The 15,194-nt window shown below is 52.1% G+C and overlaps 2 protein-coding genes across 2 annotated transcripts; one reads left to right on the top strand and one right to left on the bottom strand.

The window, feature by feature from the left end:
* Positions 1–245: 245 nt before the first annotated feature.
* Positions 246–3,499, top strand: TPI1 (triosephosphate isomerase 1). Its single transcript, XM_012637829.1, has 7 exons — positions 246–417; positions 1,578–1,701; positions 1,813–1,897; positions 1,972–2,104; positions 2,350–2,435; positions 2,705–2,792; positions 2,919–3,499. The coding sequence occupies exons 1-7, from the start codon at positions 303–305 to the stop codon at positions 3,035–3,037; spliced, it is 750 nt and encodes a 249-aa protein (XP_012493283.1). The 5' UTR covers positions 246–302; the 3' UTR covers positions 3,038–3,499.
* A 101-nt stretch (positions 3,500–3,600) lies between these two features.
* On the bottom strand, positions 3,601–5,946 carry SPSB2 (splA/ryanodine receptor domain and SOCS box containing 2). The gene is made up of 3 exons (XM_012637828.1): positions 5,931–5,946; positions 4,932–5,679; positions 3,601–3,977 (listed from the first exon to the last, which is right to left on the bottom strand). The coding sequence occupies exons 2-3, from the start codon at positions 5,593–5,595 to the stop codon at positions 3,850–3,852; spliced, it is 792 nt and encodes a 263-aa protein (XP_012493282.1). The 5' UTR covers positions 5,596–5,679; positions 5,931–5,946; the 3' UTR covers positions 3,601–3,849.
* Positions 5,947–15,194: the final 9,248 nt, after the last annotated feature.

Below are 15,194 nucleotides of genomic sequence, written 5' to 3'. Positions count from 1 at the left end.
GGGGGTTTCCTGACGCAGAGGGTCCCAGTTCTCGTCTTCTCCTGAAAGACAGACAATTGAGGCAGAAGCGACTGAGCCCTCTCAGACGTTTCGCGTAGAACGTTGCTACAAGAAAGGGGGAACGTCAGAACATCGCGACAGCGGCGGGCGGCGGGCGGGCCGGGGGCGGGCTCCGGCGGGGCGGGCTCAGCACGGCCGAGGACGACGGGGAGGCGGAGCTCTGCTTCACGACCCTGTATATAAGCGAGCAGTGGCCGCGGCTGCGCGGTGGTACTGACCTTCAGTGTGTCGCCTCCAGCGCCATGGCGCCCTCCAGGAAGTTCTTCGTTGGGGGGAACTGGAAGATGAACGGGCGGAAGAAGAGTCTGGGGGAGCTCATCAGCACTCTGAACGCAGCCAAGGTGCCGGCCGACACCGGTGAGCCCTCGCCGGGGAGGGGTCGGGCCGAGGGCCGGGGGTCGGGCGTGGCGGCGCCGTCTCCCGAGCTCCGAGTGGCCTCCTGCACCTGGATGCAGGGCTGGGGGACGAGGGCTTCTGGGTGTCGGAGCATGGGCCCCGCAGCCGCAGAAGCGGAGGTGTGTCGAGCGGGGAAGGCTGGGCATTTAATGGTGCCCGCTCAGACGGTGGGGCGGGAGTGGACTTCTAGGGGTGTCAGGAGGAAGGTGGCTCCAGGGCGTGGACTGGGGCGGCACCAGCCAGGAGTCGGGGGTAGGAGCGGAGCCTGGGCCTCCGTGGGCTATTGGGAGAAGCTGGCTGCAGCCCCCGAGTGTGGGGGAGGAGGCTGAGCTTGCGCGGGTTCCCGGCCACCTGCCCCCTCGGCAGCCGGCTCCGTGCGCCGCCGCACGTAGCCAGAGACTCCTCCCAGTGCCTTGCCGGGCGCGCTGAGTCCCCTCGCCCAGCTGCTCTCGGCCCTTGAGCCACAGCTCTGAACCCTTCCCTTCGTCAGCCTGAGCGACTCCTGCCTTCCACCAAAGGGACTGAGCAGGCTGAGCCATTTGGGAGTGAGGAGCGAGCCTACAGCTTCCTTCAACCTGGAAACGGGAAAGTGCAAGACCTCTATGAGCCAGTCAACTCCCTGCCACTCAGGAGCAAAAGCCCTATTCCTCCATCCTTCCGCTCCCACCAACCTAGATCACAGAACCATGGGCCTCATCAAAAGAGGCATCTCTTTCTCGTTTATTCCCCAGAAACCCAATACAAACTCAGTAGTTGGCCCCTTTTGCTAAACATCCTTGCCTTGCTGGGGAAGGTGGGGATGGGCTATTTTAGAAGAGAGGCAGGGTTGGCCCCTAGAGAATGCTGAGTCTAGGAGGTGCCCATGCCCAGAATAGCTTCAGGGAATTGGAGCCACAGCTGGTAAAAGAGCAGGGGCAGGGTGAGGGCCATGGCCTCTCAGAGTCACCTGGAAGGCTCTGGGAGTTGGGTGCAGGCCCAGTGTGGGCTGGAAAGTGGACAGAGTCATCTTGCTGGGGCCAGAAGGGAAGAGCAGAACGAAGAAAGAGGGTGAAGGCTGGGGGGCTCCAGAGCACTCAGTAGGAAGTCTGGAGAATGAAGGCTTTCTTGGCTCTCATGCTCAGAGGTGGTTTGTGCACCCCCCACTGCCTACATCGACTTCGCCCGGCAGAAGCTAGATCCCAAGATTGCTGTGGCTGCGCAGAACTGCTACAAAGTGACTAATGGGGCCTTTACTGGGGAGATCAGGTGAGATGGAGGCAGAGAGGGTGCGTGGGGACCCTTCCCTCACTTTCCTCATTGTGGAGAAAGCCACAGGGTGGGCTCCCTGCTGAACCCTGGCTCTGTCTCTTCTTTTAGCCCCGGCATGATCAAAGACTGTGGAGCCACATGGGTAGTCCTGGGGCACTCTGAGAGAAGGCATGTCTTTGGGGAGTCGGATGAGGTTAGTAACCAAAAGAGGAAATAAGAGATGCCTTATTCCAAGAGGGATGTCTCACCATGCCTGTTCTTCAACAGCTGATTGGGCAGAAAGTGGCCCATGCTCTGGCAGAGGGACTCGGAGTAATCGCCTGCATCGGGGAAAAGCTAGATGAGAGGGAAGCTGGCATCACTGAGAAGGTTGTTTTCGAGCAAACCAAGGTCATCGCAGGTATTTCTAGAAAAAAGGACCTTTGAGTCTAGCCAGGGCCACGGAGTTGAGAGAGTGGGGTCAGGTTCCCTGGAGACTTGGTCCCTCTCACTTGCGCTCCTGCCCCTGAAGGCATGGATGCCACCTGAAAATCTGTCAATATCCACCAGGGGGCAGTAGGCCATCGTTCTTCATACTGTGGGGACTCTGGCTGGATAGCTCCTTGCTGTTCACCCTTCCCTCCATCTGTGATCTCTGTCCTGCAGATAACGTGAAGGACTGGAACAAGGTCGTCCTGGCCTATGAGCCTGTATGGGCCATTGGTACCGGCAAGACTGCAACACCCCAACAGGTAACCAAGCCCCCCTGCCCTCATCCTATCCAGCCTCAGTAGGCCTGGACAGAGATCATCTGGGCCCACCCCTCGTTTTAAAGACAAGACACTCTGGAGCCCAGAGGGCCTGTGACTTGTCCAAGGGCATCTATTCCACGGCTTGGCTGGGATCGGAGCCCTGTTACTCTGATTGAGATCCCAGGGCTCTTGCTGAGAAACCACACTAACTCTCTTCACTGGTACCAGTGATTTTTCCTGTCTGAGCTTGGGCTGGCTTCTTGTTCTAGGCCCAGGAAGTACATGAGAAGCTCCGGGGATGGCTTAAGTCCAACGTCTCTGATGCAGTGGCTCAGAGCACCCGTATTATTTATGGAGGTGAGTGGGTTTGGCTCCGCAATGAGGTGGGGTGGGCTGAGAACCAGACTGAGCCTCAGACATGGAGGTAGGGATGGCGTGTACTCATCCCATCCCTGACCAAGCCTCTTTCCGCTCCCTTCCCAGGTTCTGTCACAGGGGCAACCTGCAAGGAGCTGGCAAGCCAGCCTGATGTGGATGGTTTCCTCGTGGGTGGCGCTTCCCTCAAGCCCGAATTTGTGGACATCATCAATGCCAAACAATAGGCCCATCCATCTCCCCTACCCTTCCTGCCAAGCCAGGACTAGGTAGCCCTGAAGTCCAGTAACTGCCCCTACCTTGCACATGCTTCTGATGGTGTCAGCAGCACCCTCTCATGGCCTACTCCAAACTGTACCTTCCTTTACTGTTTATACCTTCCTCCGTAATGGTTGGGACCAGGCCAATCCCTTCTCCACTCACTATGATGGTTGGAGCTAAACATGTTACCAAGGTGGCTTTCTTGGCTGATAGGTGGAAGGGGTAGAGCTTGCTTGTGGGTCCTCTCAGGCCCCAGTGAAAGCAGGAAAAAGAAACCATCCTCCTCTCCCCTCTCACACCTTGAAGCCAGACTCCTCCCCGTAGAGGCCGGGGGTGCTCCCCTCTCCCATGGTGCCAATGCCTGTGTATGATGTGTGTGACCCATCCCACATGTGAGGGAAATAAAACACCTGGCACTAAGCCTTGTGGTCTGTCCTCCTTCCCTGTCTTTGCCCATATACTCTTTTTCCTTTTTGAAGCAGCCATAGAATTTTATCCCTTGTGCAAAAATGAAAAGACCACGAACAGGTTTCTATAACAACACATCTCTCACTATTTTTACTTGAAAAAATGTCTTTCGTACCAGGCTGCCACAGCCTTGAATATCACCTCCCTCCCTCCACCCTCTGAATGGCTCTGAGCCATCCCCAGAGAATGCGTTGGGTAGGGGCCCAGCCTCACTGGCTTTAAGTAGCTGATCTTGGCTAGCAGCGCCTCCCCACCTCCCCAGTACAGAGGTGGTGGCAAGGCCCCAGCACAGTCTGTGGTATCACAGGGCTCACTGGTAGAGCAGGTAGCGCTTCATGGCAGGGGGCAAGGGCAGAGCAGATACCTGGCCAAGCCGGGTATCCCCCAGGGTGTGGCGTACACACAGGCGGCTCAGGTGCAGAAGGGAGTGTGGCTCCGCTGGGAGAGAGAAGGAGGGGAAGGTAAGTAGGGGTGCAGCCACCAGCCAGACATCCTAAAACTACAGGGCCTGCCTAGGTGTCCTGCTTTCCTGCTGAGTCTGCCCCCACCTGTGCTGAAAGGGAGATCTAAGGTACCCTGAAGTTCTGCGTCACAGTTAAGATTTCACACATCCCTAGTCAGAGCTGGGGGTGAAGCTCTAAGACCCTCTAAGCAACAGGCCATGGTGGCTCTGACAGTGCAGGAGCTGACCCAGCCTTTGATTCCAGAGAGGCCTTGAAGCTAGGGCTGATGAGGCGAGAGGAAGGATGGCCTCCCTCCACTCTACAGTGGCTCACCGCAGCTGATGGGAAGACAGGCATCGCCCACCCCTGAAGTCAGCAACTGCAGAGAGCTGGCCCTTGTCAGTTCCCAAGGAGGGTCTTCCCCTGCAGCCCTGCAGCCCCACCCCAAGGCCCTGCCTCCTCACTGCTCTCCTTCCTGGTGCCAGGGCACCAATGTTCCATCCTGGGGGTTGACTGAGGAAGGAAGTAGGCATGTGGCACACAGGTCAGGGCCCAGGGAGTCCAGTATACACCCTGGGTGCCTGGCACGGCCAGTGCTCTTCCTTTTGGATCTGCACACCTAGCCCAGTACCCATTTAACCCTTTGTACCTCTTGCTTGGGGGCTATCTCCTGTAAAGCCCTAATCCCTGGAGTGCCTCCCTCCATTCTGAGGATTCCCCACTTACTAGTCATGAAAATTTAAGCAAGTTTCTTTCCCAAGCCTGTTTTTACCTCTATTGCTCTTGGATTATATAGACAACAGCTGTGAAGGCCCTTAGCCTTCCTGGCACTGAACTGGCATTGGAGGCAGGTCAGATGCAGGCCCACCCTCTCTGTCTGAAGTTGAGTTTTCATCCTAACCGCTGCCACGTAACAGAATATTCTCCCCACACCTGCCCCAGGCCTCACCTCTCCTTTCGCCCAGGTAGCGGATGCGGACCTGGCACTGGCCCCAGACAGCGCTTACTGCTGGATAGAGGGTCCTGCCCTTCAGTCCGCGGAAGGCTGTCCCCAAGTAGGTGCCCCCAATAGCGTAGCCCAGAGTTCCCTCCTCCATGTCCAGAACCACCAGCAGTCTCTCCGGCACCTCCAGCTGCTCACCGTGAGGTCCGGCTGGGTACTGGGGGGCCCCAGGCCCCTTGCTCTGATGGTACAGCTTCCCCCGCCCAATGTCCCAGCCCCACGACTCGCTGTTGCAGCCCAGCAGTGCCGCGTAGTGGTCAGCCTGCAGCGGGGCGAGGGCCGTGGCCACGCCCACCACAGCATGCGTGCCCCTCTGCTCCGGGGGCCAGCTGATCTCCCAGGCGTGCAGGCCCCTCGAGTAGCCCCTCTTACCCCGGGCCCCATCAGTGCTCTGGGCCACGGGCCGCCGCTCAAAGCACAACCCCCCTTCCTTGACCTCGATGTTCTCTGAACAGTCCTTGGGGTTCCAGCCGTGGCGCCGTTGGGTCCCCACATCAGGAGGGGGAGCAGACAGCAGCTCCTCCAAGCCCTCGGGACAAGAGAGGTCAGGGTACAGGGCCTGTGGGGCGGGGGTGCCGCTGCTGCCCCCCGCCAGGGCCGTCTGGCCCATGGAGGTGAGGAGCTGAAGGACTCCCCGAAAGAGTCTTGCTGGGTCGTCTCTCTTCCGAAAGCTGAACTCCAGTTCGGGACGGACCTGGAGGGGAGGGGAGGAAGAAGGGGATATGGAGCGCGGAACCCCGACGGGAGCTCCTCGCCCGGGCCCCCATTCTTTCACCCGTGTTTGCCGGCGGGCCCGCTCCTCCCTCTGCGCTCCCCCGAAGCTCCCGGGCCCATCGCCCAGCCCGCCCCCGTCCGTGCCAGGCCGCCAGACTCTCGCGAGTTCGCCCCCTGCGAGCCTCACAATGGGCCATACCCCAGGCCGGCCCCGAGCCCCCGCCCCCGCACCTCGCCGGGCTTCTGAGCCGGGCTGGTCACCCGGCGTCAGAAGTCGCCGGGCAGAGAGAAGCCGAGGCGCGCCGGGCGCTCACCGCCCCCCGCTTCCGCCTCCAGCGCCGCCCCCGCGGCCCCGCCCCCGGGCGGTTAACCCTCTCGTCGCCGCGCCCGCCCCGAGGCCCCGCCCCCGCGGGAGACCCCTCGGGCGGTTGACACGCCACTGGGGTCGCGGCCGCGGAGGGCACGGCCCCCCCGAGGCCCCGACCCCGGGAGCCCACCGGGCGGGCAAGCTCTGGCGGCCCCGCCCCCACCGGGAGGCCTGCGGGAAGGTTAACCCTTCCCTCGCTGCCACGGAGTCGGCACCCGGAGGGTCTCACCTCAGAATTGACCCTTTGATGGCATCATCGCCTGGGGGGCCCTGGGGATGTGTTCTCCACCGACAAGACCTTTGAGCTGCCTGAGCAACCAACTCCTGAGCCCCTGAGGATGAGGGGCACTGGGTCAAAGAGGGGCTTCCATCGTGCCGACGCTGATTCCATTTCCCTGTGATTCCAGGTCACCGCTCCTGGGCTTGTCTCTTTCCGCCCCGGGTTGTGAGTCAGCCTGCGCCACGTCTGAGGTTCTGAGCTGTTGCAGGCCGGGGCTGCAAGTGTTACGCCGGTGTAGCCGTCATTCTGGATGCCAGTCCAGTCCCGAGCTGTTGGTCGCATGCGCTGGAGTGTAAGGTTAAGACAGGACGTTGGTTTTGAGTGCCGCTGTGCCGCTAATTAGCTGTGTGATCTTCGGGAGGTTGCCAACTTTTTCTAAAGTTGTTTTCTCCTATGTAAGATGGGAATAATGATGGTTCTTACTTCAGAGGGTTGTTGTGGAGTTAAAAAAATCCAGGTAAAGCGCGTAGCACGGAGCTCCGTACACAGTATGGCTCGCTAAGCATAGCTAGTATTGTTTACTCAGCAGTTGCTGAGCGCTCACTCTGGGGGCAATAAAATACAGTGGTGAAAGATGCCAGCTGGGGTGCCCGACTGCCTGGGCATGAGTACCTGAAGGCCAGCACCTGACCTCGGGCAAGTTACTGATCCTCCCCGTGCCTGTCTCTTCCCCTGTAAAACAGAGGTAATATTAGTATCTACTGCATAGGGTGCAGTGAGCACTCAATGAGGTTGTGCACGTGTAAAGCATTTGGAACACTTTCTGGTTCAAATTTAATGTTTTGTGCTAAGCACTGGAGATTAAGCAGTGAATCCTCAAGAAGGTTAAGACTTTTATAAAACAGTTTATCATGTAGTAAATGAAATTATGGAGCTATAAAGAAAAGATAAAGGATATAAAGAAAGGAGTGAAAAGGATAGGACTCCTAACCAAGGTTCTAGCAGTTAGGAAAGCAAAGTGTCCTGGAAGAGGTGATACGTCAAAGGATGACTAGGAAGTGGCCTGAGAGGTGGGCTTAGGGTTGCTGCATGCGGAAGGCATTCCAGAGGGGTCATCTTGAAAAAGGCAAGAAGTGGCAGGTGGGTTTGGGCAAGGAAAGAAGCATAAGAGACAAGGCCAGGGCAGTGGGCTCCAGGTCCTCAGGACTTGCAGGCCAAGTTAAGGGACATACTCAATAAATGTTATCCCATAGGACAAGCCAGTGATGAGGTGGCACTCGCTGTAGAAGCAAAGCAGGAGAGAGTGTGGTCAGATATGTATTTTAGAAAGACCACCCTCGCAGCAATGTAGAGGAGGCTTCCAGGGAAACGGGACTGGAAGCAAGGAGACCAGTTCCAGCAGCCCAGGTGACAGGTGTCAAGAGCCTGAAATAGGGCACTAGAAATAGAATGAGAAGAACTCAAGAAACACTGATGAAATTGCAAATTTTGTGGAACTGGAGACCATTATCCGAAGTGAAGTATCTCAGGAATGGAAGACCAAACACCATATGTTGTAATAAGTGGGAGCTAAAGACGGGTATACACAAGCACAAAGCGATATAAAGGACATGAGAAACCAAGAGGGCAGAGGGTGGTTATGGGATAAACATTTACCTATCAGGTACAGTGAACACCATTCTGGTGGTGGGCACACCAAAAAGCCTGACTGAAGCATTATACAAGATATCCATGAAACAAAAACACTTGTATCCCCTTAATTAATATTTTGAAATAAAAAAATAAAAATATGTACACACACAAAAAAACGAAATTGCAAAATTTGCTGCCTGATGAGATGCTGCGTTCAGGGAAAGGAAAGGGAGAAGGGAGGTTTCTAGCCTGGAAAACTTGGTGGAAGGTAGTGCCACCAATCAAGATGGAGCAACTGTGGGTAGCATCAGGAGGGTAGGAGAGAGAGATGGTGAGTTCAGGTTAGGATATATTTTTGAGTTGTTTGAGCAACAATCAGATGGAACCGTCCGGAACACACTAGCAAATGGCAGGTCTGGAGGTAGAGTGAGAGGCAGTCAGTCAGAAGTTGAATTATGAGAATAGCCCCCGGCAGGCATGGTGGCAGGATGCCTGTAGTTCCAGCTACTCGGGAGGCTGACATGGAGGATTGCTTGAGCCCACGAGTTCTGGGCTGTAGTGTGCTATGCTGATCAGGTGTCTGCACTAAGCTTGGCATCAATATGGTGACCTCCCAGAGTGGGGAACCTCCAAGTTGCCTAAGGAGGAATGAACCAGCCCAGGTTGGAAATGGAACAGGTCAAAACTGCCATGCTAATCAATTGCCCCTGTGAATAGCCACTGCACTCCAGCTTGGACAACATAGTGAGACCCCATCTCTAAAAAAAAGAAAAAAGTTGTTGAACTATAAAACTCAATGAGGGGATCAGGAGAGAGTATATAAAGCGAGAAGAGGGTCAAGGAAGGTAGAGCGTGGCAGAAAATTCAGTTTTGATTGATTACTTACAAGATTTTTTTGGACACACATCATTGGCAACGTTGGTGAGAGAGCACCTGTGGGGAGCAGGAGGCGGAACTCCAGGATGAAGGGGCTGGACTGTCACTTTCTGTGTGCCAAGAACTGTACTACAAGCTTCACATTTTGGGGTATAGAGAGTAGGCAGGGGTAAGGTAACAATTATGTCACATTGTCAAAATTACCCTTGAAAATCTCTTAGTTATCCCATCTATTAGGTACAGCATATGTTTGTGTAAAAATCAATGTGTGGCAGTGCATACACAATGATGTACAGAATAAAATTTAAAGACATTTTTCTAAGATAGGGTCACCCAGGCTGGACTGCAGTGGCATGATCAAGGCTCACTACAGCCTCAAACTCCTGGAGATCCTCCTGCCTCAGCCCCCTGAATTGCTGGGACTACATGCCTGAGCCACTGCCCCCAGCTTAGAATAAAATTTTATAACATTTTAAATTAAAGAGGAGGAAGAAAGCATACTAAAAAGGAAGATGTGTTTGGGAGGCTGAGGCAGGAGGATTGCTTGAGCCCAGGAGCTCAAGGTTGCATTGCGCTATGATTGTGCCACTGCACTCCAGCCTCAGTGACAGGGTAAGACCCTGTCTCTAAAAAAATAAAGATGTGAACCTGAAACTTGTCATCCACCCAACTGGCATATTCTTGCCAGCATATGACATCAATAATAATGACGTCATGGCCGGGCGCGGTGGCTCACGCCTGTAATCCTAGCTCTCTGGGAGGCCGAGGCGGGCGGATTGTTTGAGCTCAGGAGTTCGAAACCAGCCTGAGCAAGAGCGAGACCCCGTCTCTACTAAAAATAGAAAGAAATTAATTGGACAACTAAAAATATATAGAAAAAATTAGCCGGGCATGGTGGCACATGCCTGTAGTCCCAGCTACTCGGGAGGCTGAGGCAGAAGGATCGCTTGAGCCCAGGAGTTTGAGGTTGCTGTGAGCTAGGCTGACGCCACGGCACTCTAGCCCAGGCAACACAGTGAGACTCTGTCTCAAAAAATAAATAAATAAAAAATAATAATAATAATAATAATGACATCATGACCGTGGATAGTAGCCTATGATGAACATTAGTGCAGGACCTGTATGATAACCCAGTGGATGAAGGCTTGGGGACAGAGAGTAAACCTAAACCATGGCTGGCTCTAGTTCAGTTTCAGAAGTTAACCGCACCTGCTCAGCTGCTGCTGGTTGTTCAAAACAATTCACCAATTGTTGCCACTGACTTTTGAGCTGCTAAAACATTTGTTGATAAAAGCTCAAATATTCCATGATGCTACAAGTAATTTTAACTTTTTACTTTAAATAAATTTTTTTATTTTATATATGAGGTCCTGCTATGTTACCCAGGCTGGATTGGAACCGATGGGTCCCCTTAACCCCCCAAGGAGCTGAGACCACAGGTGCCCAAGCCTGAGCTTTTTATTTTTTTATTGAGATGTAATAGATATAAAACACACTAATCTTTTTTTTTTTTTTTTTGAGACAGAGTCTCACTCTCTTGCCTGGGACAAGTGCCATGGCGTCGGCCTAGCTCACAGCAACCTCAAACTCCTGGGCTCAAGCAATCCTACTGTCTCAGCCTCCTGAATAGTTGGGACTACGGGCATGTGCCACCATGCCCGGCTAATTTTTTCTATATATATTTTTAGCTGTCCAATTCATTTCTTTCTATTTTTGGTAGAGATGGGGTCTCGCTCTTGCTCAGGCTGGTCTCGAACTCCTGAGCTCAGAACGATCCGCCCGCCTCGGCCTCCCAGAGTGCTAGGATTACAGGCATGAGCCACAGCGCCTGGCTCAAAACACACTAATCTTAAATTGCTGAATGAACTTTTACATATGTAAACATGCACTGTCAGACTTGATTGCTTGGGTTGCTCACACTTGGGTGACAGCCACCAAAAAGATCAACATATACTCAGGACGCTGAGGTAGGAGGATCGCTTGAAGCCTGGAGTTCATGACCAGCCTGGACAATATAGTGAGACCCTATCTCTAAAAAATAAAAGATGGAGATAAAGAATCCAGCATCCCAAAAGGCTCTTTTCTCCTCCTTCCCTGACACTCCACCCTGAAGGGTAACTCCTATTTGACCTCTATCAGTATAGATTAGCTTTGCCTGTTTTTCAATTTCATATAAATGAAACCATAAAGGCCGTGTGCGCCTGTAGTCTCAGCTACTGGGAAGGCTGAGGCAGGAGGATCACTTGAGCCCAGGAGTTTGAGGCTATAGGTGTACTATGATCAAGACTGTGAATAGCCACTGCACCCTAGCCTGGGCAACACAGGAAGGCCTCATCTTTAAAAAAGAAAGAAAGAAAAGAAAAAAAGAAAAAAGAAACCATATAGTATATATTGTTTTGTTTCTGACTTACTCTTTCCAATGATATGTCTGTAAGTCAGCCATGTGGTTGCATGAAATAGTAGCTCATAATTCTAACTGTTGTATTCCATCACCTGAATATACCACAATTTATTCTACTGTTGATGGATATTTAAGTTGTTTCCAGTTTTTAGCTATTATAAAGAAAGTTACCATGTACATTATTGTACAAGTCTGTTAACAAAAGACCATGGGGTCTGCAGAGGATAAACAAAGGAGAGCTTTATTTTCTAAAAACAAAAACAAAAACAAAAACAAAAAAACCCAACAATCTGCAGATCAGGAAACATAACGAGTTTGCAAATTGTTCACTGGAATAGTCTCTTTCCTCTAAATTCCTTTCCTTTTCAGACTTTTGTTCACAAGTCTTTTATTCACTTTTTAAATTTTCAAAATATTAAGGGGGTACAAATGTTTTTGTTACATGGATACCTTGTATAATGCTTAAGTTGGGGCTTTTAGTGTGCCCCTCACCAGAATAGTGTTCATCCTATGAGACAGGTAGGTTTTTACTCCTCACCCTCCTCCCACCCTCCCCCCTGTTCGTAAGTTTTTCTGTAGAGGGAGGCCAGCATTTTTGTTTGTTGCAAACCTGTGCAGAATTGCTGGGTGATAAGGAATTAACAATGTATAGATTTAACCCCATGTGACTTTCAGATTTCTCTCCATAGAGAGATTTTATTCAGAAATTAAATCATTCAGGTATTTTGCAGCATGGAATAGTTCAATAATTTGTGAAGATTAGAACTGGTCTTCTCTTCCTGTTCACATCTTTTTCTACTGAAGATGATTTTATCAGTTCCTCAAGCTTTTTATTAGCGTTTCTCTTTGGTGCTAAGAAGTTCTTTAATTTCTTCCTCAAAGTTACCCACTTGGTAGGCCACTTGAACAATGAGTTTCACTTCTTTGTCGATAGAAACCCTTAAAATCCTAAACTCATTCTTTGGAACATGCACTGTCAGGCTTGATTGCTTCCATTGTCTGTTTAAATGACACAACTAGCAGAACTGAAGGACTTCCAACTCATTAATTACTGCAGTAAGATTAGGGTCAGCATACATGGCTTTGGGTGTCAAGGGAGACTCTCAGCCTCATGTACGTGGCTTTGAAACAGCAAAGCATGCTTAGCTCAGCAGAGGGAAGGATGGAGGGATGTCCCAGGAGGAAAGCTTTGTTCAGTGCCTTTATGAGCACATTCATAAAGGGCGTAGTACCTCAGGGTGGTATTGTTGTGACCCACAGAACTGAAGCCAAGTTTTTGCTCTTTGAGATTCTGCTTGACTTCTAGAATGAAGAGGCTTGAAGTTGAATTAGGGAAAAGTACTACAGTTACCAGGACTTTGCATTTGATTGCTAGAGCACAAGAAGAATTTTTTTTTTCCTTAGGGCAGGACCATCTGTAGATCAACAGCCCTGTAGAACTACCCTGCCACCACACTAGGGGTGAGTGTAATGGGGGGAAGTGTTCACAACGTCATTAATTGCTTTCAAACCAGGGCCTTGTGTTTCTAGTTTGGAAATATAAATGCAATTGGGCATTTCCCCCAGCAAGGTACCAACCTCATGGTATTCTGCAGACAGACAGCCCTTTCACCAATAATTATTTCTAATAGCTCTGGGTGGCTTTTGCTGCCTGTTCCTTCACAGACATAGTCTCACCAACAATTTGCACGTTTTTGAGGTTAAATTAGTTTCTAAAACTGTTATGCCATCCTTGGCTGGTTTTGAAATCTTTCCATCCAAAGGCTGTCTTCTCTGGCAAGAGGTTTGAATTGTGACTCAAGATGAAGAGTTTTTTTTTTCCATTTTGCAATGTGTTGCCATTGTTAGGCACATATTTCCGGTTTATGTCTTCTAGTCATAAGTTTAGTGGCCTTTCTATCATCCTTTAAGATTAATCACATGTACTTTGCTGTTACTGTAGCAGTTATAGAACTTGATGACCCAGCTTTACAAATTTCTTGAATCTTGATTGCACATGCGGCTATCTTGAGGCTGGCCACATTTTTGTGCCACGTTAGAGACAGATGTATCATCCCTCAGTAAACTAGTTTTTCTTCCAGCATGGAAGCGAATTGCTGTGTCTTTGGTTGGGTGCCAAACGAAGTGGCTGGATTGCCTCTCATATAGGTCATATTGACATGGAAAGGAAGTATCTTAAACACTAGAATCTAATATAGAAAACAAAACACCAGAATCGCAGTCAGCCTCACAAGATACACACTGAGGAGCCCAGAACTGGAGCCAAGACAATAGTTGTCCCCCATCTCATACTGTCACGGAATGGGGGCGGGCCACTTCTGCCCCAGTTTATCTGAGCATTGTTGAGTTCACGTTAAATGCGTCTATGATAAAACTCCACATGTCCTTTAATCCTCACAACAAAGATACCCCAATTTTTCCAGATTCATAAACTGAGGCTTAGAGAATGTACGAAGACCACAGAGCTGATAAATCGCAGCCTCAAGATTCAAACCCCAGCTGGGCACGGTAGCGCGCCTCAAGTCCCAGCTACTGGGAAGCTGAGGCGGGAAGATCCCTGGAGCCCAGGAGTTCTGGCAGCTGTGACCTATGAACGGTGCCACTGCACTCCAACCTGGGAGCCAGAGCGAGGCCCGAGACCGTCCCTTAAAAAAAAAAAAAAAAAATTAAACGGCGGAAAGCCTCACCCCCAGCCTACCCCCCCACCGGGGAAGGAAACGGCGACGGACCCAGTGGAAAATTAGTAAGCCTGGATTCCCAGCCACCGCCCCTGCCGAGGCCCGGTGCCTCGCCGCCGCCCCGGGTGCCGGTTACGTAACCGCGTCCAAGCTCGCGGAAGGGGGCGGGGGCGCTGAGTCACGCCCGCTCGGCGGTCACGTGAGCAGGCGCGCGGCCAGGCCGGGGGCGGGGGCGGGGGTGTCCAAGCGCCTCGCGCGCGCCCCACAGTGGCAGCACGCGCTGCGGGGGCTCCTCCTCGCACGCCGCAGGGAAACAGGGGCCCGCTGCCCAGAGCCCTCCCCTGAGCTGCAGCTCCCGCCCCCGCCACTCTCCCCCGCCCCCGGCGCTGACGTTTGAGTCTGGAACGTTCCGGCCCGGAACAAAGGCCCAGGGCGGAAACGAGGCCCTTAGGCTGGATGATTGTGCCTGGCGGTGAGGGCTGCTAAGCCTCTACCCCAGGCTCCTGAGGGGCGTGGAAGGGACGGACTGCTGGTGAAAAATCTCGTAATTGAGGCTTACCTCCTGCTAGTCTTTATATTCTAAAGAGCGCCATTCCACCATCCTTCAAAAAATGTTTCCTTGCTTTCCATCTCTCTCCCTTCCCAATCTCAGGGTAGCCTAGGGACCCTCCACAGGGGAGAATCACTCTGTTCGCCCTGAGTAGGGCGGTCAGAAGTAGGAGACACCAGGTGGCGTTAGAAGCTGCTGTGTACCTGGGCCCAGTGGTGAGGGCCCAGTCCCAACTGCGGAGAGGCTGAGGCTGGAGGATTGCTTGAGGCCAGGAGTTGGAGGCTGCAGGGTACTATGATTGCGCCTGAACAGCCAGTGCACCCCAGCCTGGCAGCATAGTGAGACCTCACTTATGAAAAAGAAACTGCAGTGTAAAGGAGCACACCTGTCAGATAACCACTCCCTCTTAAACTGCCAACCCCACCTAGATGAGTCTGTCATCTAAACCTCTTACCAGATCAAATACTCGTTTGCTTATCCTTGCTATTTTTTAAAAATACTGACTCAGCTTTTTCTAACTTTCCTTCCACCTTTGACATCCTCAGGTCCTGTTTCCTTCTAGTGAATCCTAACTGGGGATACCTTTCAGGCATGTCATTGTTCACTCCTCATTAGTGATTCTAAAAGTGGAGGAAGGAGGTAAGGGCATTTTATCTATAAGGACAAATCCACATTGAGGGGAGGTGTCCTTGATTACTTTTTTTTTTTTAATTTCAGAGACAGTGTCTCACTCTGTCATCCAGGCTGGAGTGCAGTGGTGTGAACATTGGT

This window comes from Propithecus coquereli, unplaced genomic scaffold, assembly GCF_000956105.1.
Source record: "Propithecus coquereli isolate 6110/MARCELLA unplaced genomic scaffold, Pcoq_1.0 Scaffold124, whole genome shotgun sequence".
NCBI classification, from domain to species: Eukaryota; Metazoa; Chordata; class Mammalia; order Primates; family Indriidae; genus Propithecus; species Propithecus coquereli.
The sequence above is the reverse complement of the archived record's forward strand: the minus strand, read 5'-3'. Positions and strand labels throughout refer to the sequence as shown.

Bases quoted from the DNA above. Each gene is read 5' to 3' on its own strand.
- TPI1 (XM_012637829.1), top strand. From the start codon at position 303: ATGGCGCCCTCCAGGAAGTTCTTCGTTGGGGGGAACTGGAAGATGAAC. The intron at 2,105-2,349 runs GTATTTCTAGAA...TCTGTCCTGCAG, and splicing joins GCAAACCAAGGTCATCGCAG to ATAACGTGAAGGACTGGAAC. The intron at 2,436-2,704 runs GTAACCAAGCCC...TTCTTGTTCTAG, and splicing joins AGACTGCAACACCCCAACAG to GCCCAGGAAGTACATGAGAA.
- SPSB2 (XM_012637828.1), bottom strand. From the start codon at position 5,595: ATGGGCCAGACGGCCCTGGCGGGGGGCAGCAGCGGCACCCCCGCCCCA. The intron at 3,978-4,931 runs GTGAGGCCTGGG...TCTCTCTCCCAG, and splicing joins CTACCTGGGCGAAAGGAGAG to CGGAGCCACACTCCCTTCTG.